General features: G+C 35.7%; 1 protein-coding gene across 4 annotated transcripts in view; it reads left to right on the top strand.

The window, feature by feature from the left end:
- The window catches only part of TMEM117 (transmembrane protein 117), a 188,061-nt gene that overhangs the window by 119,580 nt on the left and 43,270 nt on the right, over window positions 1–25,211 (top strand). For all 4 annotated transcript variants that reach the window (XM_051795522.1, XM_051795524.1, XM_051795523.1 and 1 more), the window contains one exon: window positions 3,501–3,598. In XM_051795522.1, coding sequence (XP_051651482.1) covers window positions 3,501–3,598 — 98 coding nt within the window. The remainder of the gene's footprint in view (window positions 1–3,500; window positions 3,599–25,211) is intronic.

The following is a 25,211-nucleotide window of genomic DNA, read 5'->3' as shown; positions in this document are numbered from 1 at the left end:
AGCCCATGCTGCATTAGTGTTACATGGGTCATCTGTTTGTGCTCTGAAGATGATAGCATAATTCCTGCTAGGAAGTAGCTGGAAGATACTTTGAAGGCAGACCAAAGTAGTAGGTATTTTTTTTCTTTTTTTTTTTGAAAAGAAGTTTCACTTGCTGTTAACTTATTAATAGAAGAGATAGTTTGCCTTACCTGAAACTCCCAGTGCAGACTTTGCCTGTGCTGGGAAGACAACGTAGCATCATTTGACATGAGTGTCTAAGAAGAAGAGATCTAAAGTATGTGTAGACCATCCTGATCAATAAACGATCCTTAAGGTGTCTTAGTGTTCCACTTAGTTTATCTCAGGTATCTTAGGTATCTTACTCCTTTGTTGGTTTTTTTTCTATTTTTGAAGCTTTTATGATTTTGCTTTTTTGCGTTTCTTGTCTAAGTTACTTATTCTGAATATGACTTTGAATCACAGGTTCTTTCTTCTATGTGATATTGTAGTGGTGAATCTGATGAGAAACTTGTTTAAACATGTCTTAAGGTGGCTTTGATATGACATAATTTTTCAAATTATTGTATTATATGTTGTTTAGCAGTATATATTATAGGCCAGGTTATATGGGGCTTTGAACAACCTAGTCTAGTGCAAGGTGTCCCTGCCCATGGCAGGATGGGGTTGGAACTGGATGATCTTTAAGGTCCCTTCCAACCCAAGCCTTTCTGTGATTTTATGACTGTATCAAACATCAAAAGGATCATATCAAAAGGAACAGTTTATTTTTCTGTAACAAAAAAATCAGAATCATAACATTTTGCTATTAATTTAATGATAGTAATATACCTTTTTTAAAGCCTTATGAGTTAGCTTCATAGTTAATATAAAGTGAATAATATGAATAGCTGATAAAATCATTTTTATAGGACAAAGTGAAATTTAAGGTTCCATCATATATACAAGACATATTAATTGTTAATGGAAGTTTTTTTTTGAGGCATTTGTGTAACAGTCAGGCAATGTGTGCGATGCAGCTTTGATTCTGCAATTTAGTACAGTGTAACTGTTTCTCTCATGAGACACTAAAAAAAATGAAAGAGTATACAGTGACTGTATGTAGGAGTCATTCCTTTCTGAATTGAATCAGTGTAATTATTGATTAAAGCATATTGCATCTCCTAGTTAAAAAACCCCCAAACATTACTTAATTATATTGTAAGTGGCTTTCCCTATTTTATCTTGATTATGTAAGATGTGTACACACAATTACTGAAATGATCAATTATTTTTTATTTCGACATATCAGCAATGTTTTCAAACGTAGTCCAGTAAAAAAGAGATAAATGTTTGATGTCCAGCAATTGCATTGTGAATACAGAGAAAAAACCCATAGTCACACATTCCTTTACGCTAAATTCTGCAAATTGAATTAAAATTTATATTTTTGCTTTTCTAAAAACATTATTCTAAGAGCAACAATGAGGTTTTTTTGTGTTTCTATCTAAAACTTGCTTGCTCTATGACAATGTTCAGTGCTTTTCTCCTGTGAGCTGTTTGCCGCACTGACTGTCCTTGACCGAACCAGAAAATGAATTTGATTTCTCTAATGCAACAGGTAATTGGATTTCTCTTTATGGAATGCATCCCTTTAATGACTGTCTCTGCTTCAGCCAATTTAGCTGCAACTGACCTTACATTGATCTGGTGATATGACTTAAAATAAATGCCGAAGCTGGGAGATAAAATACCAACTGTTTGATATCAGAAAGAACATTTCCTGCTTCATCTTGCCATTTTCTTCAGAAAGTGTGTCCATCTTACATACCATTCTCATGAAACATGCTACTCTAATAATTGGTCATAAAGATGCAAATTACATCCTTCTACCAAATATAATAACCATTTCCCAGAAAGCATCTGGAGAAAATACCTTGAAACATGAATAAAAATTCTTGAAATATCTGTTCTTCTTTGCAAATGTTCATCACTATGTAGACTCTTCCTAAGAGGAAAAAAGGTGTTACTAAAGTAGTGAATTAAATCTTTACAGAGGTTTCGTTCAACATTAAATACATATTGAAATTTAGATAATAGGGATCTTATATAAAAGTATCATAGCTTGCTGATCTGAGAAAATATTTGCCCACATAAAACAATTAGTAAAGGTGGTATTTTGGTATATTATCTGTTCGTTGTTAAGGTTAGGATTAATGGAGTCACAAAATCCTAGAATAGGTATTTCTGTTTAACATGTTCATTATCCTTTAAACCCAGCCCTTCAGACTAATATGCTGAGCACTTTTAACCCCAAATTGTCTTGAACCCAAAATTTAGCACCTGAATGCAGGTTTAATTTATTTGCGGGCCACGTATTCTTTTTGATAAACACTGTTAATGCCATTGATTAAAAGTGGTAGCTCACATTCTGGATAGTAAACTGGATTTTTAAACCTTAGTGTGGAAAGTAAAAACAAGAAATTTTGTCTTCAATTTGAAGTTATTTCCTCCTGAAACCTTGTTAAGAGTTAATTTCATACTGATCAAAACAGATAGCAATTTTCCAGTGAGTCCTGATACCAATAGCAGATAGAATTTGTTTTACTTCTCTGAATTTTGAAGCAGGTGGTCACCCTCATTTCCTTTATCTGTTCAATTATTTCTTAAATCTTAACATATGAATTGGTTTTGCACTCCTCTGGATGTTTTGCACAACAAAATTGATGAGTTTACTGTAATGTAACTTTTGGTGCTTTTTAGTAGAGTTAATTTGAAGTAAATGGATATGAAAACACAGCTTCCCAAAAGTACAGGTGCCTGAGGGGTATTCACCCTTCTCATTGAGCTGAAAGTAATTTTTAATACTTTCATGTACCACCCGGAAGTACTGCATACATATGAGTCTCTGGACAGAGAAACATATGGTCTCTTTAGGTAGGAATTATGAAAATGAGGGTAAATATTTCATACTTTTAAAACTTTGTGGAAGTTTTGAGGTTTTTTGTGTTGCTAGTCCCAGGTGCACTTTTTTTACTGATTCCAGGAAGTGAAAGGAGATTACAAATGGCATATAGTGCTTAATTCACAGGCTTGCACTCCCTGGCTGCAATTCTGCTTTCAAGAGTGGAAATTCTGCTGATGCTGCTCTCAGGGAAGCGTATTGCCTCTCCCAGGTTGAGCCAGAAAGCTTTTCAGCCACAGGGGAATGTAACTTATGTACTGTAGGTTGCTTTAACTTTTAGAATGGTTCATCTTTTGTTCTTATCTTCAGATCTCTGCAGGTTTCATTGTTTCTCAAGGAGTTGCATGCACTTTTAGGGGCAGAATATGGAGGCCAAGATACTTTATTTTGATCGCAAGTAACATTGGACATACTATTATTCTATTTTCTAACTGTTAACATTATCAGAACTAAAGCAGGTGTGCCACATATAAAATAAAAGTGTTCTTAAAGTCCTTTCTAGTACTGTCTTTTGTGACACCAGTGCAACTATTTACTATTTCTTCTTTCCCTATAGGTCACAGATATGATGCTTCAGGACAAACCCTACCCAGACTGGGGAAAATCTGCCAGAGCTTTCTGGAAGAAAGGAAACATTCGGATCGTTTTATTCTGGTAGGAAAGTAGTAAAATCAGATTATTGTAACTGAACCTTTTATAGAATATCCAGAAACATATTTTCTTATTCTCAATGGCAGAAAGAGATATAAACAGAGTACATGGTTGAAAAAAAGTTAAAACTGGTCTAACAAAAAATTAAACATTGCAAAAACTGCATGGGTGAACAATTGCTAATCAAAGTAGTTGGTGTAAAAATGTAATTTAAAAATTGATTTATACAGTTTCTTTTGTTATATTTTGGCAGTGTTTATAATTGATTTTTGCTATATGTAGTAATATTTAGATGTCCCATTGTCATTCCTTGTAATTAAGGTAAGTAGATATGTGAATTTCCTTTTGTGACCATGAAATTAATTAAAGCAATTCTTTGAGTTACCACATGACTAGGATTTAAAATGGCAAGTCTGTCTCAGATAATTAAGAAAAATATTAAAAAATCAATGCATAACATTTTGAGGGGTAAGAGTTTATTTTACCCCAAATGTGGCCTCTTCCAGATGAATTCAGGCCAAGTGTTAACTATTGAAACAGAACACAAATTATGGCAGGAAAAATGGAAGTTGGAAAATTCATATTCTCAGAAGCAATCTGTAGCTGAAGCAACCTTGTAGCTGAAGATGAAAAAAATACCAAAAATTTTTTGAACTACATCAGGAACAGAAAAACTCACAAAAATATCATTAGACCTGCTGCTTTTAAAGAGCAGATTTCAAAACAATTGTTACAGAGAAGTTGAAATATCTATTTATATGGGTCCTCCTATGGAAAATAAAATTAAGTAGCCTACACTTGTAAAGTAGTAAAAATAAGCTATTATATTAAATTGAGGCATTTAAAGGAAGTAATAAGAGAAATTTAAATATTAAAAAGAAAGCAGAATCAGATGACAGATTGTCTGCACACAAGGTTTATAAGGAACTGAAGGGAGCTGAGCTGATGCAAGTTTTATTAGCACTTAATTGCCTATTGAAAAATTAAATGTTAAAATTTGAATATTGTTTTGCTTTTGCTGCCTTTTTTTTTTTTAAATATAGAATTATCCTACCAGCCTGTAAGTCTGAGTTCAGTCTTAGCTAAATGGATTGAATATATCATCAATAATGGAATTATGAGCAAAGCTCTAGATTAACTTAACTGAAAGAAGCCAGGGAAGCTTTGCTGAAAGAAAACCTTCTCTGATCTGTTAGAACTCTTTGAACTTGTCATCAAAATAATGGATGAGGAAGAAGTGCTTGATCTAATTTATGTGGACTTTCCCAAGGGTTCTTTACTGAAGGCAATTAAGAAAACTAGTAAGCCTAAGTGTGCTAACATTTAGAAATTGTCTCAGAAATGTGTACATTCTCAGCTACCTTGATAAGGCAGGAGAAGCCATCTTGGCCATGGTGACCATGAAACAATAGATTTTAAACTCTCTGTTGGCAGGAGGAAAAGTGCCAGCTAAACCTTGGCTTTGGAAATGAGGAGAGCAAACTTCAGCCTGCTCAGGCAATTAGTAAGTAAGGTCCCCTGGGAAGGTGTTTTTGCAGGTGCTGGGGTCCAACAGTGCTGGTCACTTTTCAGACATCACCTCCTAAGGGCACAGGAGCAGGCAATTCTTAAGTGTTGGAAGTCAAGCAAGCGAGGCAGAAGGCCATTTTGGCTGAGCAGGGATTTTCTCTTGGAAATAAGGCAAAAAAGAAAGCTGTGGAGAATCAAGCAAAGTAGTTGGAATAAAATCGCCAGGACATCTCTGGGATGTGTATGCCGTTTGGTTAATAGAGGCGAGACCTGAAAAACTGTTCCAATATTAATTGTCCTGGAAACTTTCCTAACAGAGGATGGGGGTTTATAGTGAGCAAGGCATGAAGAGTTCTTCACGTGAACTTTTAGCTATAGGGAAAAACAGGACGCCAACAAAAAGAAATGAGTTTACTGGAAGAGAGAAAACCAGCTACTGAGGTCTGTGTAACCAGGTAACAGAAAATTGATATTCAAAGGTAGATTATCAAAATGGGGTATTGTAGAAATAATAGGGGATTGTGCAGCTGAATCTTGACTGCAGGCAGAGTGACAGAAAAATATATACAAACTGAACATTTGAATATGGGCATAGCAGGCTGGGATCCATTTCTCTAGTGTCATTGGCTAGACTTTCATTGTATGTGTATACAATGATCAGTCTTCATTGCAATAACATGTCTTTGACACAGACCCTTGTCTGATATAATATAAAACAAATACCAACATGGAGAAGAAATAAAGTAATACGTATAATTGTAATACGTATAATTGTAAATGTTTACTGTGTTTGACTTCTCAAACTAAATAATCTTCCTTTAGTGTGTAGCTCCATAAGCTCTCACTAGCTTTCTTTAATAAAAAATAAAACTACACATGCTCAGAAATGTGTGTTAGCAATCACAGGATATTAATTCAGCAAATCGACCTAGTAATATAGGTTTGAAAGCTTTTATTGAAAATAACTGCACAGAATTACTACAGAGTACTAATTCATGAACATATGTTAGGTTTATAGTGGATTATGTCAAACATAGGTTAGTGTAGTATTCTTAATTGAACATTTTGTACCCTGGAAGTAGAGAAAACTTCCTTCTGAGATAGATAGCCACATCTCCCACACAGAAATACAACATTTTCTATAAGAGATTTCCCATTATGAACCTATTTGAGTTTTTGGGTTTATAAGTTACATTTCCATATTCTATGTTTTTATAGTCAAGATGATAAATTAATACTGTACAGTTATGTTCTTTTCACATATATGAATGTAGTTCATAAATTGGTTTCAAAAGACAGCTTCTTAAAACATCCGTTCTTTTCATTATAGGCTGCACTGAGAAAAACTAGTTAGACATTATAGCTTTCTCAATCTAAATTATGTATTGACCCAAAAAAACAACCTTTCATTAAGTTTGAGTAAGAGTTTTTGTGATGCAGTCTGCAGCAAAATAATTGTATCTATAATATATATACATTTAGTTTCACAATACCTCCCTGTGTTGGAGATTTTTAAGTTTATTTATTAATTCTTTCATATTTAAGTAATTTATCTTGGGATAAGGTACTGACTACTGAACAGAAACCTGGAATCATCTAGAAGATAAGGCAGATTTCCTGGTAAATAGCACAAATAGTATAAAAGAATGTAAAAATATTTTCCAATATTATTGCTCAGAGTAAATCTTTTATTCTTATGCTATAACCAAAGTGAATGACTTCAGTTTGGATAAATGAGATAATAAATATTCATTAAGGTCCTCCGCAGATGGTTTATATTGAGTAATCTGACTCCCAATCTGAACAGGCATTGTAAAATATATTGTCAGGATAAAACCATTCATGAATAGTAATTGTTACCTTTAGTCTAGCAGTCAGGAAGTATGATTATAATTTTTCAAGAGATGGCTAAAATATTTTCGAGAGCATTTCTTTAATTTCTGCATTATGGTTAATACAGAAACACCCATCTGAGTATTATTGGTAAGTTGTACTGTGAAATGACAATTTGTTAACATGAAAAAATATTAAAAATAATTCATCATAGTACAGACCACTGAACTTTCTTTCCTATAAAGGGTAGTTGTTTAAGGTTTCTACCTATTTTTAGCTTTCATTATTTATTATTTTCACAATCTGAAAATATTTTATAAATATGAAAATATTGTATTATTGAAAATATTTGCACAAAACTTTTTGTTCAAATCTATGTCTGTACAGTACAAACTCTCTGGTTCATGTCCTAAGGAGAATTTTTCCATCTGGATAGCAAAGTGCTTTTCCAGTGCCTAGTATGGAACAGTAAAAGTGCTCAAAACTCACTAGAATGGTTGAAGCTTGACAACTACATGAGTTAGACAAATTTTTGAGACCTTGTTCTCAGTTGTCCCCACTCCTTGGTGCATGAAGACTATTCTGTCAGTAATTTAGGGTTCTCCCACAAATCTGCTCTCCTCAGCGAGCACTGTTTTCAGCTATAAGTGTTACTCAGTCCCTAGCTGAACATGTCTGTCCTTTTCCTTCTTCCCTTCCTCCCTTCCTTCAGCAGAGCAATAGCCTGAAATGCTGCCAGTGTTGGCAGAAGCAAGAGAGAAAGGGCAAGGATGACCTGGGGCCATAGGTCAGCTGTGGGGTGATTGGCTTCCAAGATAGCATTTGCAGTTCTAACACTGTCTTAGCCTTTCCCTGGCTCTTCTAGGAGTGTCTTAGGAAATGCAGTCAATCCACAGGCCTCCCGTGTGGCCACGCGGACCATGTTATTCATAGACTACTAATGCATTGCATGAGAGGTAGATGCTTTATATGACATTACTTATATATGAGCAAAGGGAAGGTATGCATATGGGAGGGAGTGCAGGTGAAAGTCTCCCATCTGTCTCAACTATCAAGGAAGTAGCTTGCCTATGCTCGTCTATATTTAGAAAGGCTGTACCATACGTTTTTTCCACATTCTAGTTATGATAGGAAGCATAGGGAATCATTCCTCATCTCACTTTTCTTCTCAGAAGGCAAAACATTTGAGGGAGTCACAGTTTAAATTTAGGAACTCTGAGATCTGGGATTAAAAAAAAAACAACCAACAATACAGCCAATTTTAATTGTGAGATCACTTAAGTTTGAACATTAGGTTTGTTATTTTTCTTGTTCAAGTTACATAAAGTGGTCTCAGCCTATTTATTTTTTTCTGATGGAAACTCCTACAGATCAAACAAAAAATATGTTGTTTCTTACTTGTATTTGCATGAATAAGAGGAGGGTTAGCAGATGAGGAGAGTGAGGATAGCGTGGCAGCTTTCCTCTCACAGTAAGTAGAACACACCCAAACGCATCTGCATCCACACATGCAGCTACACACTCAAGACAGCAACAGAGAGGAGGAAGGAAACTTCTAACACCCCTGAACAAACACCATTCCCCTGGTAAGTCTAGTGATGGAAACCTTTAATGTCCTGGAGTTAAAAAAAATATTCACAGAATAATCTGGTGGAAAGGCAGTTATGTGGAAGAGAGAAAAGCATCATCCTTTAGCTACAGTGGGGTTTTGGACTGGGCCCATAGACGGTTTCAGCTTTATCTGGCTTTAAATTCTTTGAACTGTTGTAGTACATATGTATTTTATACCATATCTTTTCAGTTCCTCAGCCTGTTTAAGCTTTTTGAGTTATATTTGGTAGCTGCTTGCAATTCAATAGTTGATAGCCTGTTAGAAAAAAAGGCTAGTTTTTATTCCTACATAATTGCTAGATTCCTAAGTATAGCCTTTGTAATTGGATGGATATGGCAACCCATCTTCACCTCTTTTTAAAAGTATATTTTATTCTATCTCTTTTATTGAGCAAGAGATATATCACGAACAATTACTAAATGTATTTTATCCAACATGTAGCTTTAATAAAATAAAACTTCTTAAAGTGCTGTATCTCCAATGTTTCAGTAATAATGGTACTCCCAAATGACAATACTTTCACAAAATCACACTCTATGCCAAAAACTGAAAAGCTCTAATTCTTAGATGAAAATTCTCCTTGGCAAATTTCAAAAAGTTCTTTTTTCTGAATAGGCAGCTGGAATCCTCAGTTCAGTCACAGTCTTCTTGGAGCAAGTCCCCTTTTAGCACCTTTTCTGTACTTTCTGCAAAGTTCTCGTTGAGCAGGAGACACCTCTGCCTCCACTCAAACCCTGGAAGATTTTCCAGAAGAGCAGAATCACTGATGTGGTTGTTGCTCTGTCAGTTCTGTCTTTCTGCTTAAGTGCTTTACCTTCCTTCCTCTTCCACAGAATAAATCTGTTTACTATTAGAAAAAACATTGTTTTCTAACTTTAGCATTTATAGCTAGCCTAGGCCTTATTCCAGGTCCACTCTAAAATCAGGATGAGTGTAGCTGTCAGATAATATGCATTATTTGATCATATAGGGAGAAAAAAAGTGCTGAAAGATAAATATATAATATAAATACATAGTCAGATAATTTTGATAGGCACCCCAAGACGGAAGTTCTAACTGTTACAGTTAGTTCAGCGTGCACATTGTGGACTATTATTCATACAGTGGAAGGATGCATTTCAGATTATTAAAGTAGAAATTCAGTCTTGCATCCTTGCTTCAGTGTGCAGAGGCCTGGCAAAATAATAGCCCAAAATGTGGTCAATTCAACTCAAACTTGTTCCTTTGGGGAAGGTGTACAGAAACCATCACACAAAGACATGGTGCATGGAGAAGATGCAGCCTCAGCCAGAGGTTTCGTGCAAGACTTGATCTCTGAAAGGCTGCAGGGTTCAGTGGAGATCAGAAAGTGAGTGCTTCAGCTGCTTGTGCTCGCAGCCAGAGTTCATAGACTTCGTCATGTCTGGATTCCAAAAATCAATTGACTCTTGTAAAATAAATGTGATGATTAAGGTAATTAAATTATTTTCCTTCCTGGAATGCTGGAGTACTTTTTAAAATTGTATTTCTCCCTAATGACATGTTAAAATTTGTGCCTTAGAATTTGCTAATGTACTTGTCTGAACTCCTGACTCATCTTTCTCATAGAATGGCATAGGTTGGAGGGGAATTTAAAGATCATCTAGTTCTAGCCCCTCTGCTATGGGCAGGGACACCTTCCTCTAGACCAGGTTGCTCAAAGCCCCTTCCAAACTGGTCTTGAACAATTCCAGGGATAGGGCATCCACAACTGCTCTGGACAACGTCTTCCTGGACCTCACTACCCTCACAGAAAAGAATTTCTTCATGTATCTAGTCTAAATCTTTCAGTTTAAATCTATTCCCCCTTGTCCTAGCACAACATGCCATTGTGGAAAGTCCTCTTCAGCTCTCTTGTCAGTCCCTTTAAGTGCTAGAAGGCTGCAAATAAGTCTCCCTGGGGCCTTTGCTTCTCTATTTTGAACAACTGCAGCTCTCTCAGCCTGTCTTCATAGGAGAGGTGCTCCAGCACTTTGTGGTTCTCCTGTGCAGTTGCTCCAACAGGTGCACATTCTTCTTTTGAGGCCTCCAAAACTGAACACAGTACTCCAGATGTGGTCGGACAAGAGCAGAGTAGATGGGCAGAATCATTTTTCTGGACCTGCTGGTCATGCTGCTTCTGATGCAGCCCAGGACACATTTGGCTTTCTGGGCTGCATGTGCATATTGCTGGGTCATGTGACTTCTCGTCCACCAACACCTGCAAGTTGTTCTCCCCAGACCTCCTCTGTCCAAGGGAGAAATTAATGCAGTGTGCCCAGCCTGTATTTCTGCTTGGGATTATGCCGATCCAGGTGCTGAACTTTGCACTTGGCTTTGTTGAACTTCATGAGGTTCACACAGACCCACCTCTCAAGCCTGTCCAGATGCCTCTGGATAAGCATCCCTTCCTTCCAGCGTGTCAGCCACACCACACAGCTTGGTGTCGGTGACCTTGCTGAGGGTGCACTCGATGACACTGTCTGTGTTGCTGACAAAGATGTTAAACAGTGCTGGCCCCAGTACCAAACGCTGAGGAACACCAGTCATCATGAACCATTGATCCCAACTCTTTGAGTGCCACCATCAAGCAAATTCCTTATTCACCCAGTCTGTCTTTCAAATCCATGTCTCTCCAGTTTAGAGGCAACGTTGTCTTGCGGGACAATGTTAAATGCTTTGCACAGTTCCAGGTAGATGATGGCACTTGCTCTTCCCTTATCTGCCAATACTGTAAGCCCAGCGTGGAAGACCACAGAAATTGTCAGGCACCGATCTTCCCTTAATGAAGACAAATGAGTGTTCTCGTATTTTCTGTTAATATTGACTATTTACAAATTCTGGACTGTGAAGTCCACAGGAATACACAAAATTACAAACTTCTTTTCCTAGCAAAGGTTGCAAGACATAGTGATCATGTCAAGTGTTGTTTGGTTTTCATGTCCATCTGAAGAAGCCCTTCTGAAACTGATTTGTGCCCAGTGAAAATCAGCTTGGAAACTGTTTTAAAGACGTGGGTATTTTAGTGTAACTGGATGCACTAACACAGTGAAACTGTTCCACTGACTTTAACGGAATTGTTTAACAGTGGGACCTGAGATCACTTTCCCTGGGAACACTTTGGATGATATTATTAGTCTTCTGCAGGTTTCAGGAGGATATAGCGGTTGTCATCCTTTGAGTGGCTGATTAAAAAAGTCTAATTCCTCTTCATTTCCTGATAGTTCTTAATGATGTGATTTCTGCTCTGTTTTGGGCATTAATTTTTCAAATACCATTTAGCAAAACTCTCCACCATATCCACCTGTTTTCTGGTGGAAACAGGCAAACAAATAGCAACAAAGAAATAATGGTTCCAGCGAAATCACAGCTTGAGATTTGAAGTGCTGCACAGGACTAGAATGTGGCTGTATGTTCTAACTTGTGATGCTTTAAAAGAAGGAAAAAATAGCTTCGTGTATCCAAATTCAGTTATTTAGGCTTAACAAAAAAATGATGGGACTCTCTCTTTTGCAAAGACTGGACTTAAATTTGGAGCAGGAAACTATTCTTTAAATACTGGCAGACTTCATGCCCCCATCCCATTCTGTCCCCTTCAGATTCTTATACCCCATGATCACTTTCAGAATAGAACCATTTCAATAAAAATTATAACTTAATTGCAATGTGCTTAACACAACTATAAATATGAATGTACATAAGCTTATTTAGTCCTTGTATAAAACCTCAGTTTAGATGTAAGGAGCAATTCTTTTGTTTCTTACTTGCTTTTCTACATTTAAAATATTTGTAGGGCTGTAAAATTAAATGCATTTGCTGACAGATATCTTAATCAATGCATTCAATTTATAATATCTTATTTAGGCTGGATAGCATAATGAGAATACCGTGGCTATATTTTTATTTCAGATAATTGCATGTTATCTGTTTGTAATTGTGACTGTAGAAAAAGCAAGGCAAAGGGTAGATTAAATTGTCAATGAAATCACAACAAAAGGTTGTTAACAAAAGGTGCGCTGCAGGTCTCTTGTTTTCATAATGTGTGTTTTGATACTTTAGCATCTTTGCTAGATTTTTTTTTTTAAATCGTGTTAGCAGTTAAGTCCTTACAAAACTCGATGCCAGTTAAGTTTCAGACCATGCATATTTGAGGTACTTTGTCTAACGGGAAGTTATACTGATGAACATAATGAATTTACGATACTAGCTAATCAAAGTAAAGAGCTCCAGTGAATAATGTTTAAATAAAGATATGTTAATACAGTACTAGACGTTTTCCATCTTTGCAGATTCTTTACCTATGGAAGTAATCTATTCCTGGAATCAAAACCACCTTGACTTCAGTTTACTGTTCTCATTGTATTACTGATTGTGTTGGTAGATGGCCGAGCACAGTGCTGCTTCTCATGCAGACAAAGAGTAAATCTTTCTGGATTTCAATGGAAAGGGCATCAGCCCTTGTCTGTGATGGCTGAGGGGGAAAGCAAAACCAGTGAAAACAACTGGAAAAAAATTACTCAGCCTTGAGAATAATCTAGGCTATGAGAATAATCTAATTTCTTTGAGAAAGGCTCATATTTTTTGAAGCTTTTTTACTGCATTTTGCTGTTTGCATACTCTTGTCTTCTGCTTCCCCATTTGTTTTTTACACACCCTATCAGAATCCATTAGTTCTGCCATAAAGCAATTTGAATTTAATTTAATTTATTACAAAATATCTTACAATTGGCAAGGTAGAGGACAAAGGCCAAGAAACAGTCCAATTATTACGTTAAAATGAAGGAGGTTTTAATTTCAGTTTAATGACTCGCAATGGCAGTTTTAGGTTATTCAAAGTTATGCTGAAAATAAAAAAAAATATTTCTTATTTTAAATATACTGGATATGGCATTCTCCCAGTGCTGAATAAATGTTCTCTTTGAGATTGTGTGACTGTGTTAACTTGAGTGCAAGTTTCTAAGCTATTCTGCTTTTTAATATATGGTACTTTTAATTTAGATGCATTGGTTTTGATTTTTATTTGCATTGATACGTAACTATTGGAATTTTGCTGGAGATTGGCTGGAGCACTTCTCCTGTGAAGACAGGCCGAGATAGCTGGAGTTGTTCAGCCTGAAGATGAGAAAGTTCCAGGGAGACCTTACAGCAGCCTTCCAGTGACAAAAGGATCTGACAAAAAAAATGGAGAGGGACTTTATAAAGGCATGTCTTGACAGGACAACGGGGAATGACTTTAAACTGAAAGGGGACAGGTTTAGACTACATATAAGGAAGAAATTCTTTCCTGTGAGGGTGGTGAGGCACTGGAAGGGGTTGCCCAGAGAAGCTGTGGATGCCCTATCCCTGGAAGCTTTCAAGGCCAGGTTGAATGGGGCTCTGAGCCACTTGGTCTGGTGGAAGGCGTTGGAAGGGGAGTTGGAACTAAATGATCTCTAACCCCCCATCCAACCGAAACCATTCTGATTCTATGATATCTACTATAATCTCTGCTTTGGTCTCTGCTATACTCTACTATAATACTATTAATATGGATTAATAAATTTATAAATTCTAGTAAATTAATTTTCTATAAACAAGCAACCCATGAGCATGGTTTCAAAGCAAACCACTGTTAAAAATGTTCTCACCTGTGCCAGCATTGCACATCCCAAGAGAAGTGAACTCTCTGTTCCAGGGAGGTTACTATCTGGAATTCTAGTTTTAAAAAGGAACATGGCACAAAGATGTGCTAAATCCCTCATCTGCAAATCCATATTTGCTGCTCACAAAAGTATTGTGTCAGTAAAAAATAGCCCTTGACACGTGCTCAGCATCTACTTATTTGAATACTTTGACCTGACCTCATTTATGGAAATATTCAGGGCCAATTGGCATGGCACAGGAAGCATAGGTCTTGGGAAGAAAACAGAGTGAGGCATGTTTTCAATGACAGTAAACAAGCTGGAAATATCTTATTTGACTTTTAAATGATATACTGAGTTGAAAGAGCTGGAATTTAAGTGGGAAACAATAAGTTTTAAATTGAATAAATTTTATATGGAGGATCTGGAGGAAGACAGCACGTGTAATGGCAATGTCATTTTTAGTGCATTAGCTTTCAGGATGAAACTTGTCTCAAAGGCAGGTCCAGATTTCTTGTCTAAGCTTCTCTCCAGTATTCTGTTACATGTAGTCTAACATACTCATGTTTGTAAACTTTGTAAATAAAGTATAATATGAATATAAATGTTTCCAAGGGATTCTTTCAATATTCAAGCTTGATCAAGCTGCATAAGCATACCTCTATAATAAGGAATTTTTTCATTCAAAGTGTGATACAACTGATTTTAATGTCTTAAAGACTAAGGTTTTAAGACTGTCTGTAGCTTTCAAGTTGATCATAGAATTGCTTAGGTTGAAAAAGACCTTTAACTTCATCAAGTCCAAGTACTAATCCAACACCTAATCCACCACTAAACCATGTCTCTAAGTGCCATGTCTACATGTCTTTTAAATATCTCCAACCACTTCCCTGGGCACCCTGTTCCAATGTTTGACAACCCTTTCAGTGAAGAAATTTATCCTGATAGCCAATCTAAACCTCCCCTGGTGCAACCTGGGATTCTTTTCTCTTCTGTCACTTGTTTCCTCAGAGTGGCTTACTCAAAATTCGAACTGGTATACTTTAATCATACTTATCTTTAATAATTTGAAGAGGAAAACTTTTAGTTCATATTAGAAAAAATTACAGTTTAAAACATTATCTTGGTTTTAATGAAGATATTTTAAAAACATGGAGCTTTTCCCCTTGTGTACCTCTGAATTGGTAAAATTATCTAAACTTCTGAAGTTTTATTTTTATGGAAAGTAAAAAAATTTACTTTCTCCCAAAACTAATTAATTTACAAGATGCAAGCACAGACAAATGCATAATTGTATTTCAAAGAGTGATTTTGTTATGTTTCAGAAAGATGGGACTTTAAATTAAGCTTCTGTTTAAAGTGTAGTTCAGCAGAGTTTTTAAACCCTTATAATTTCCATTTCTTCCTTCCTGAAACATATCTGTGAAACCATAAACTGATATGTACAGTTAGGAGTACCACTTTCTTCTTGTGCCATAAGATCTTTCTTGTGAGTACGATATATTTTGGCTGGTTTCAAAAAGCATACACTCTCTTTTAATCTATACACAACCTCAATTGATGTTCAGGTCAGTAAGTGGGAAGACATTTATAGAATCAATCATTTTGGGTTAAGGAGTACACATACTGCAAGCGTACTAATGGAATGGAAATAATGCCTGGAACATCTCCAGAACAGTCACAGTCTCAATAGAGCAATTAAATATGCATGAGGAATGTTTGCAGTGAAGTTCAAACACATCAGCCTGAGGCTTATTTTTTGGTTTAATTTATTCACTGCCTTTCTGTGTACTGCTTGTTGATGGTTCAAAAACACTTCTGCACACTGCTCCTGCATCATCTGTGTGTGCACTGACTGACAGATACAGTCAGAGTTGCTATTTTTAATCACTGTCTCAGGAACAAGGAGTAGACTGTAGTAGAAAAATGCAGGGTTAGTATTCAGGTTAACAGGTTTTATTCATTAATAAATTTGACATAATTCACAGTATGGAAAATAGTCTTCAGAATTAATTCAGGAAGTGTTTGAATATTTAGTAAAACTTCTTAGTCTGAATCTGCTGGCATTATTAGGTCTTCAAATTAGAGTATTTTGTGATATGGCCTGTATTCCGTGTCTTCATATTACTGCTTTTATCCTTCATGAAGGAGATGCTTGTACTGTCATTAAAGGCTGATTTTTTATATCATTGTGAATGCCGTCACTCTTCAAAACGTTGGTGATTGTATTTCCTGATAATCGTTGTTCTTTGCAAAATGTACAAAAGAACACATACTGTTTCCAGATTCAGCAATTCCATGCTTTCTCTGCTGTTTTCAGTAAGAAATAAAACCAAACTATTTGAGGCTTTGTAATGAAAGTTTGTTTCCTTTGATGGGCCTAAGTGCTATGATTTGTGACTGATCAGAGAGCACCAGTGTATTAGCTGGTTCATCTGTTATCAATTCATGTGCTATGAGTAAGTGGGATTGTCATATAACCAAGCTTAGAGCTATTGGCAAAGCAACTGAGCAAAAACGACCTCTTAAAAGGATTGCTTGTAATGTAATTACTTGTGAAAGATGTATGGATATCTCCTGTATGAAAACACCAGCATCCTAATATGTTCTTTAAGCAATAACATTAGTGGAATGAGAGCTTGTGTTCCAGTAATGGTATACTCTGCTGGTGGATAATGGCACAGTGAAGCAGAGGCACTTGTGTGAAGTAAACACTTAACTAAAGCCAGAAGTGTGCTTTTGTTTCTCTATATAATTTCAAGGCTGTTATTGAAGCAAAATTTACTTTCTAGTGACACTATAGTTATTTTATTAAATGCAATGGAGTTTTTGAGGCCTCAAAGCTCCCAGTAGACTTTCATCAGGTCTGGAGAAAAGTCTTTATATATCTCTACTAATATATATTAGTATATATTATATTATATATTATAATAATATAATAATTTTAATGAAAAAATATGCTTTTAATATATACATGTTACTGCAGATGTCAGCAATATGTCATGTCATATAATTTTCTAGAGAAGCAGAATTAACTTAGGACCTTCAGTTCAGGCAAAGGGTAAGCACTCTTGGTGATGCTGCAAAATGAAGAAAACTTCATTCAAAAAATTGTTCACAATTGTGAACAGTTTTGGTCAATGGTTTTTGATATTGACTTTAACCATCATTAGCTGATTGACATTTCTTAGTGAAAAGGAACACTCGCCTAAGTATGTTGAAATGAGCACCTGACCTTCATCTTTTGAAAATTGATGGTATAAGCCCACTAGTCTTCAGTGAAAGTTTAATCCTCTTTTTCTTCAGTTATTTGTAGGGACCTTTTTCCTTCCAGTAGTTAATGAGCTCCATGGTATCCATAAAAATAGCAGCTTACAATGACAGCTATGCTGTTTGATTAGTTTAGTCTTAAGCTCATTTCTCACCTTTGATAGTACTTTCCTCTTGCAACTCCTGTATTTCTTTCATCACAGTTTTGTTTCATATTTTCTCATTATTTAATAAGCAAAATTCAGATGCTTGATGTATGTTTCTTTCTGTGTTTTTTTGTTTCCACTTAATCGGGCTCCATTTTACATTCATGTATTGAATTTTACTATTTGCTTGGGTTTTTTCTTGAAGACTTATTTTCTGATCTTGAGTAACAATATTATTCTTAAGATGTATATCCTTATGATTCTTGCATCAAAAACCTGATTGGGTTTTTGATTGTGATATGTGGGCAAATAATCTGGCTTCATCTGTGTCAGAAGTTGCATGCTTACCTTGTATAGTAAGGTTCTAAACTGTAATGTGTCTTGTGACAGCCTCACAATAGCAAGAACAGATTGATAAAGAAAGCTGACACTAATGTCTAGGTATATGTATTCAGAAGGTGATGCAAAGGAAAAATGCTTTACCCTTCCAGGAAAACAAGTCATAGCCAAAATATTCATACCTTAACCATCTGAACTTACTATCCTATATTATTATTGTAAATATTATTATTATTATTAATATCTAAATATATAAAATTTTCCCTTGAATTTGACCTACATCAGATTTTTCGGGCTTGTGGTACTCCAGAAAATCAGACCATTTAAATATAATTGCCTAGCTATGAATTTAGATCCTAGCTTCAGACACAAAGTTATGTCTTGAGGTCTTCCCATGGACCTTGTGAAAATTTCACATATTTTAACTATCCGTCCGTCTTGCCAAGCCATCTTATTATGTTCATTTTTGTGTTTTCTGATCAGTTTGGAAATAGACATAGGTTAAAATAGTTTAGGAGAGAGGAATCACTACTTTGTAATGCCATTATTCCTTTTACCTCTTCACTTTTATTATTTTAGTTTTTAAGATCATTCATGCTATATGGATTTCTGCAGTGATGTGAGTTGCTGTGATTGTGGTAATGCCCAATACAAGGACAAAAGCAGAGCTCCTTGAACTGAGAGAGGAAGGATTCAACTTCCTTGTCTATCCCTAAATAAGCAGAAAGAGAAAGAAGGTATTATTATCCCATTTGCAAGTGCCATTTAACGTCTGAGCTTTGGATTGTTCCAGGAACCTTTTGGCCTTGTGACACAGCTGTGCTCATTAGGACACTGGGTGTTAGGGCTCAGTTTTATCATTCTCTTTGCAATATGAGCAAACTGAATGAGCATTAATAAGACTCTAATTGGCAGCAGGTGTGTCTGTGTTATAAGACAAGACAAAATTAAAGATGCATTTTAATTTGCTACATATTAGTAAGTTTTTTTGTAATAAATGAAAACTGAACAATCATTAGCATGCCTTGGGTTACAAAAAGAATGGGCTTAACAAATCACTGCAATGTATATTAATGTAAGTAGAAAGTTCTTGGAGATGTTTTTGAACAATTCATTTTTAAAGAACACCTAGGTCAGAGCTATTTTGAATGCCATTGATGGCAAGGTCTAAGGTGTCAGCACAGCAGGCACATGTTGTCAGCATAGTATGTAAAGCAGGAGCTGAGATTTTAAGTACTTTTCACAGGTGTTAAGGTATCAATTTGTTCCAAACTTCTTGACTTTGTGAGCTGTTCTGTTATCATTTTTCAAGTAGAGATTTGAGGACATTTTTCCACATGATCAGTCCAGATAGGAAGTAGTCTTTGTTCTTCAAACTGAATTATGAAAACCTTTTCTGTTTTTTTACTTAAGAAAGAGGTTATCTATATACCCTCTTGTAAACAAAAAACCTTCATATGCTTAGTTCTTCCCATTTGAGTAAAGCAGCAGAGCCTTTGCTGGTGCCATTCCTTACAGAGCCACACATCCCATCTTTTAAACAAATTTGATGCAAATGTAATTCTAGAATTCTAAATGGAACTAAAGATCTGTTTTCCTGGCATTTAGATCTATGCAAATTCAGGGAAAGTATCATTTGATTGGAAGATAAATTGGTGACAGCATTAGTCACTGGAAGCATTGTTTGAATTTATTCTATGATGCATCATTTTCTCAAGAACTCATGGGTTATAGAATATTCTGAATGCAATTATGGACATCTTACTTCACGGGCAGCTGCCTTCAGGGAAGATGTTATGCCATTCTGCAGTTACTGTTCATAACACAACTGGTGGTTACCACAGTCCTGTATAATCCATATCTGAAGCCACCTTTAAATGTAGAATGACATGACTATCTAGTGTAGTATTTAACAATATTTGTGGAGTTTTAAGGATAAAGTCCATTTCTCCCTATTAGAATATCAAAATACTGCCATTGCATACAAAAAACCTCTTTAACTTAGTGAAAGTGGCCAGTGCCTCAGATGAAAGAGATTTCCTTTTTTTTTTTTCAGTAGATATTGATGGGGTTATCAACTCAGAAATCTCTGTGATAGATTGCCAATAATGGTTGGAAAGACCCAGGCATGATTGTAAGTCACATTCATCTTTCAAGACCTCTTTGCTACAGATGACAGTTATTTCCAAGGCTCCCAGTAAGATTATAAACCAAAAAAACTTGGTGAAGAACTTGAAAAATTAATGTAATGTCAACTCTGTCAAAGTCTCATCAACAATACAAAGGTCTCCTCTTTGAGAGAAAGTGAGATGCTGCAAAATATAGCCCTCCCAAAAATATTCTTCTACCTGCTCACTGTAGGTGCTTACTGGAGACTCACTGAGCAATCACAGAAGTGATGGGAAGAGAGACTTAAGCTTTTATGCTTGTCAAACGTGTTGAAGTATTTTACAGAAAGAAAAGGATGTTTAACACAGTTTGGTCAGTGCCATCTCTATTAAACTCAGGGTCTCTTCAGCACTACCTAAACTATTTTGAGATCATTCTAATAATGGAGGCAAAACAAAAATTGATGCAGTATTTGAGTCTCTGGAAGATAAACTGGGTGGATATGAAACCTAACCTGGATGTGGCCCCTTGTTTTGACAGCTTTGGATTGCTATTTTTTGAGAAAACCGAAACATTCAGATAAGCATTATTTTTGATTAAACTTTCACTGAAAACTGCTTCTCATCCCTGGGAAGGAATTTCTGATCAAAACTAGTGAGAGCCTCAGTCTCCTCAGAATAACCAGTAGCATGGTGATCAAATCCACATGGATGAATGCTGGACTGAGGCCCTGCGTTTCTCACTGCAGAGAGGTGAAAAGCATCAGCCTGGGTTCGCTAAATCTTTGCTGAGTTCCCTGAATATTGCTATTTTTTTCAGGATTTATCTGGTTTCTGTTTACTGTAACAATTTGGAAAAGTGTGCAGATTAGACTAAGGACAGAACATGGAACTTTTTCTGAAATAGTGAAAAGTTTCTGCTTGAGAGGGATAACCGTTTCCTGGAAAACTCAAAATTTAACCAAATATTTGTCTGGGCATCTTAGTGAATTAGCCGTAACAATTCCCAAGTTCTTTTGTGCACCTTCTTGGAAATTCCTCATGTTCATCTTTCAGTGGAAAAGTGACAATATTCATATTGTCACAGAACTGGACATATAATTATCAGAGTAGCACTGGCTGTTGGGATGTATTCTAGTGAGTCTCTGTATTAACTTCTTTTTCCTCAATCTTCTTTCTAACCCTGTTCTATTCTTAGAAAGGTTAACTATCCAGGAGGTCAAAATCACAGTAATTTGGATGTGATTTTTAAGAAGACATGTGTCAGCCTTATAATGGAATTGGCTCAGTTTGTGCATATTAACTTTTATTTTCTAGGCAACTTTTGAGTTGGTATTAATTCTTCTTGAATTATCCACAAAAAGTATTACATGTTGCAATTACTATAAATGTAAAGTGAAGATTTGAGTGCTTGCATTTGTAACAGCTTAGTTGGAGCAACAATGTCAGCTGAAATTCATAAATCCTGTGCACAAAAAACCCCCTTTCAGTACTGCTTGTATAAATTTTTTTCAGGAGGAATTGTAATACTTTTCTGGTTTGAGGCTAGTGCATTGCTGCTCATGTTATTTTCTATAGGCAAATAGGATTGCTTGTTAGATGATTAAGATCATGTTTCTTTCAAAGATGTTAATTATGTGTAACTTACATGCTTGTCTAGTAGGATTCTTTTTTGTGGAGGAAAAATTCATAGAAGCATAGGATCACGGGATAATTTAGACTGGAATCCAGGATCTGAGGAGGTCTCTAGTCTCCCACTCAAAGCAGGGTCATCTCTGAAGTGACTCAGAGGTAGCTCAGAGCTTTATCCATCCAGTTTGGTCTCAAAAACTTTGTAGGGATGGAGATTGCACAGCCTCTCCAGGTAGCCTGGAGGGCCTCATCAGAAATCGTTTTTCCTTATAGGCAATTTGAATCTCTCTTGTTTCAACGTGTACATTGTCTCTTATTGTCCTGTCATTGACTGTCTTTGAAGAAAACTACTAATCTACCCAGAGGCACTTGGTGGGGAGCTGTTAGACTCTCTCATTCGCCAAACTGTCTTCGCAGTACAGGTGCTTCAGCCCCCAAACAGAAGCTTTAAAAAACTCCACTTTAATTTACTGGTGCTTTTTATGTATGGTTGGCCAAAATCTGCATGTGATATTCTGGTTATGGTCTAACAAGTGTGAAGTGGAGCGAAGTGATTTTCCTTGATCTACTGGTCGTGCCTCTGTTATTACAGCCCTGGACACTGTTGGGGCTTCTTTGCTGCCAGCACACATGCCCAGCGCACACTCAGCTTGATGTCTACTTAATGTTCTTTTCTTACTAGGGTAAATTGATATTATTTGAAAGGGTTTTGACATAAAAATGCATTGCTCAGGAAGCAAGATTAAAGCTTTTGGGATTTTTTTTTTTTTGTGTGTTGGAGTTGTTTTGGAAATACATTTAGTAAAAATATAATCAAATTGTTAGATGAAAGACCCTGTATTTATTTAAAATGCCTTGGGAAAAAAAAAATTGAAGAGCGGTTCAAAACAGTTGTAATTATATTCTACTTTGATAGGGTTTGCAGACATATAATTGTAAAAGGCACGACATCTTGATGAATGAGAAACTATATCCCATAGATATCATGGTATGAAACCTAAAATAATGAGAAATTTCTTATTCCATCAAACTACTGTATAGGTAAATTATACAGCTAATCTATTCCAGAACATAAAAAGCTCTTAAACTGTTATATTTAGCTTATTCCAAATTTGAACTGTATTTTTTAATTTCAGTTGTGGATATAATACATTGTCTGAGAAGCCCTGAGAATTTAATAGCTCTCCCAGCCACTCTTACCAAAACCTTTTTTTTACGAGTAACAAGATGATAAGTTGTGAACACAAGCACTGCTGGTAATTTCAGTATTTGGGAAATAAATAATGAAGTTATTTATTAATGAAAAAATTGGCTTATTAATGAATTGATTTTTACTACTTTTCTGACTTACATGTTGTTAATTGTGTCTTCCGAAAATCAATCAGTTTGTCTTAAATCAACCATCTAAAAATCCAAATAACACAGATCATAGAAAGGCTTGAAAATGTGGTGTTAAATCCACACTTATGCTCTGGCTTGTTTCTAAAGCTAGAATTTAATAACATGTTTCAACTCAGGAAAATCAAGGAGATGTTGGGATATACTTCTAGATCCTGAGGTAGGTCTTAAAAGCTTAAGTTTAGGCTCTTAGAGTAGCATTTCAGTTACCATCTAAATGCATTTGAAATGAGATTTTCCTTCTAAATGTAAAGACATGTATTTTTTTCCATTTTAAAAGCTTTTTCCTATTCTACATTACAATGAATTTAAGACTTTACTGAGTATTTAATGATAACTGAGAAAAGGAGGCTAATAATGTTTTCTTCTCATAACCAGTTTCTAGCAGTTACTAGGGATGCTGGAAGCATGAAAAGCCATAGTCTCTGTTTTGTATGTTTTGACATATGATCCCCTGTCTTTCCACTATGATGAACAATCTTTACCTCACTCTTACCAGAGACTGATAATAACTAAGCACTGAGACACACAGTTGGGTGTAGGAGATCTGTGTCCAGTGTTGTACTACTGTTGACTTGTGTATACGAAGTAGAGCAGCTCCAGCCAGAGAATTTGAACAAATAGTACCCTGTAGCGTGCAAAAACTGCTTGTCATTGCATCCAGCTGGTGTCATTAATATTCAAATACCTGGTGTGATTCATGCAGAACAGGTATTGGTCCCTGCACTGATTGCTTCATCTTGTGCAGCTGAGATGACTCAGCTTCCCTCATGTTACGGAAATCATCCCTTTTACAGATAAATTCTGTGCATTGATGAATTGTCCTTGTCTGAATATAAACCATTTTCACTGAAAAATTGCCAGGCAGGTGTATCCTAAGGCACATTTGATGCTCTGAAAATATTTTTTAAAATCTTGTGTCTGTTGTTTCTTGAGCAGCTGTCTTCCACTCCCCATTCTGTTGATAGAATAAGTAATGTATCTATCTGAAAGTAAACCAGAAGATTGACTTCTCTTTACCTTGTATAGAATTGTTTGGGTTTTTCTTTCAAAAATCCACTTTCTAAAAAGCTTTCTAAAAAAACTTTCTACTGAAGTTAAGCAATTAACTTCTAACTTTGGAGGTTGAATATGGAGTATAGTTCCTTGGATATAACTTGTGTGAATCCTGTACTACCTTGTATATGATAGATGGTGATTGAAAATGTCTTTTATAAGTAAGACCATGAACCATCTTAAGCTGGTTTTGCTTTTCTGTTTCACAGATAGGAAATGGCATTTGAAACTTAAAGCTAATGGTGATGAGTTTAACTTAAATTAGATGCTATTTGGAATAGATAACACTTTCATTTTACTAAATAAATGGTGTGACAAAAGGAAATTCAAAGATGCTTCTATCTGTAATAAAAAAATGATGCTCTCTAGAATTCACCATGTGATTACATTACCTAATCTTATTCACTTCATTTATTACATAAAACATAGCAAAATGTTTCCTCTATGCATTACCATAAATGTAATTTCAGGCTTTATGCAAATCTTTGTGCAAAAATCCCAAATAGCTCTGGAGTAGTCATATTGATACACCCTAATAAAACTGCAGCTGTTACAGTCAAAGGATAGAAGTAAAGCTATGTTTGTAGTAAAGGTAGTGTCCTTTCTTTGACAAACTGATATAGCTGGAAAAAATAAACTAATGCTGTTTACTTTCTTCTTCAGTTTTTAAGTAAAATGAATTTATAAAAATGCAGAATAATTCCAGTTTTACCAGACTCAGAGCATCCTTTATACTTTGCCTTGTCTAGTTTCTTCAGCTCACCAGGCAGAATGACAACAAGCATAGCTCAGAAGACTTAACTGGGAATGCAAGGTTCTTAAAATGTGAAGTGTCTGCTATTGATAAGTATTTATGAGCCAGTCACAACATTAGGAGTATTTCAGAACTTGCAGTTTAAGGACGGGCAATTACAGAACTGGTAGTTACTGGCAAATACTGAATTGCTTACCTATTACTTCCCACTGTAGGACATAAGTCAGACATACACTATTGTGGTGCCAAGGTTTTTGAAAAGATAATGCAATTCAAAGTTTGAATTATTATCCATTTTCTTCTAATTGATGTTTAACTTCAGATAATTAAGTCTTTTTGGT

This window comes from Manacus candei, unplaced genomic scaffold, assembly GCF_025592945.1.
Source record: "Manacus candei isolate 608988 ecotype Guabito, Panama unplaced genomic scaffold, ASM2559294v1 h1tg000043l, whole genome shotgun sequence".
In the NCBI taxonomy this organism is placed as follows: Eukaryota; Metazoa; Chordata; class Aves; order Passeriformes; family Pipridae; genus Manacus; species Manacus candei.
This window is presented reverse-complemented; position numbering and strand designations above follow the sequence as displayed.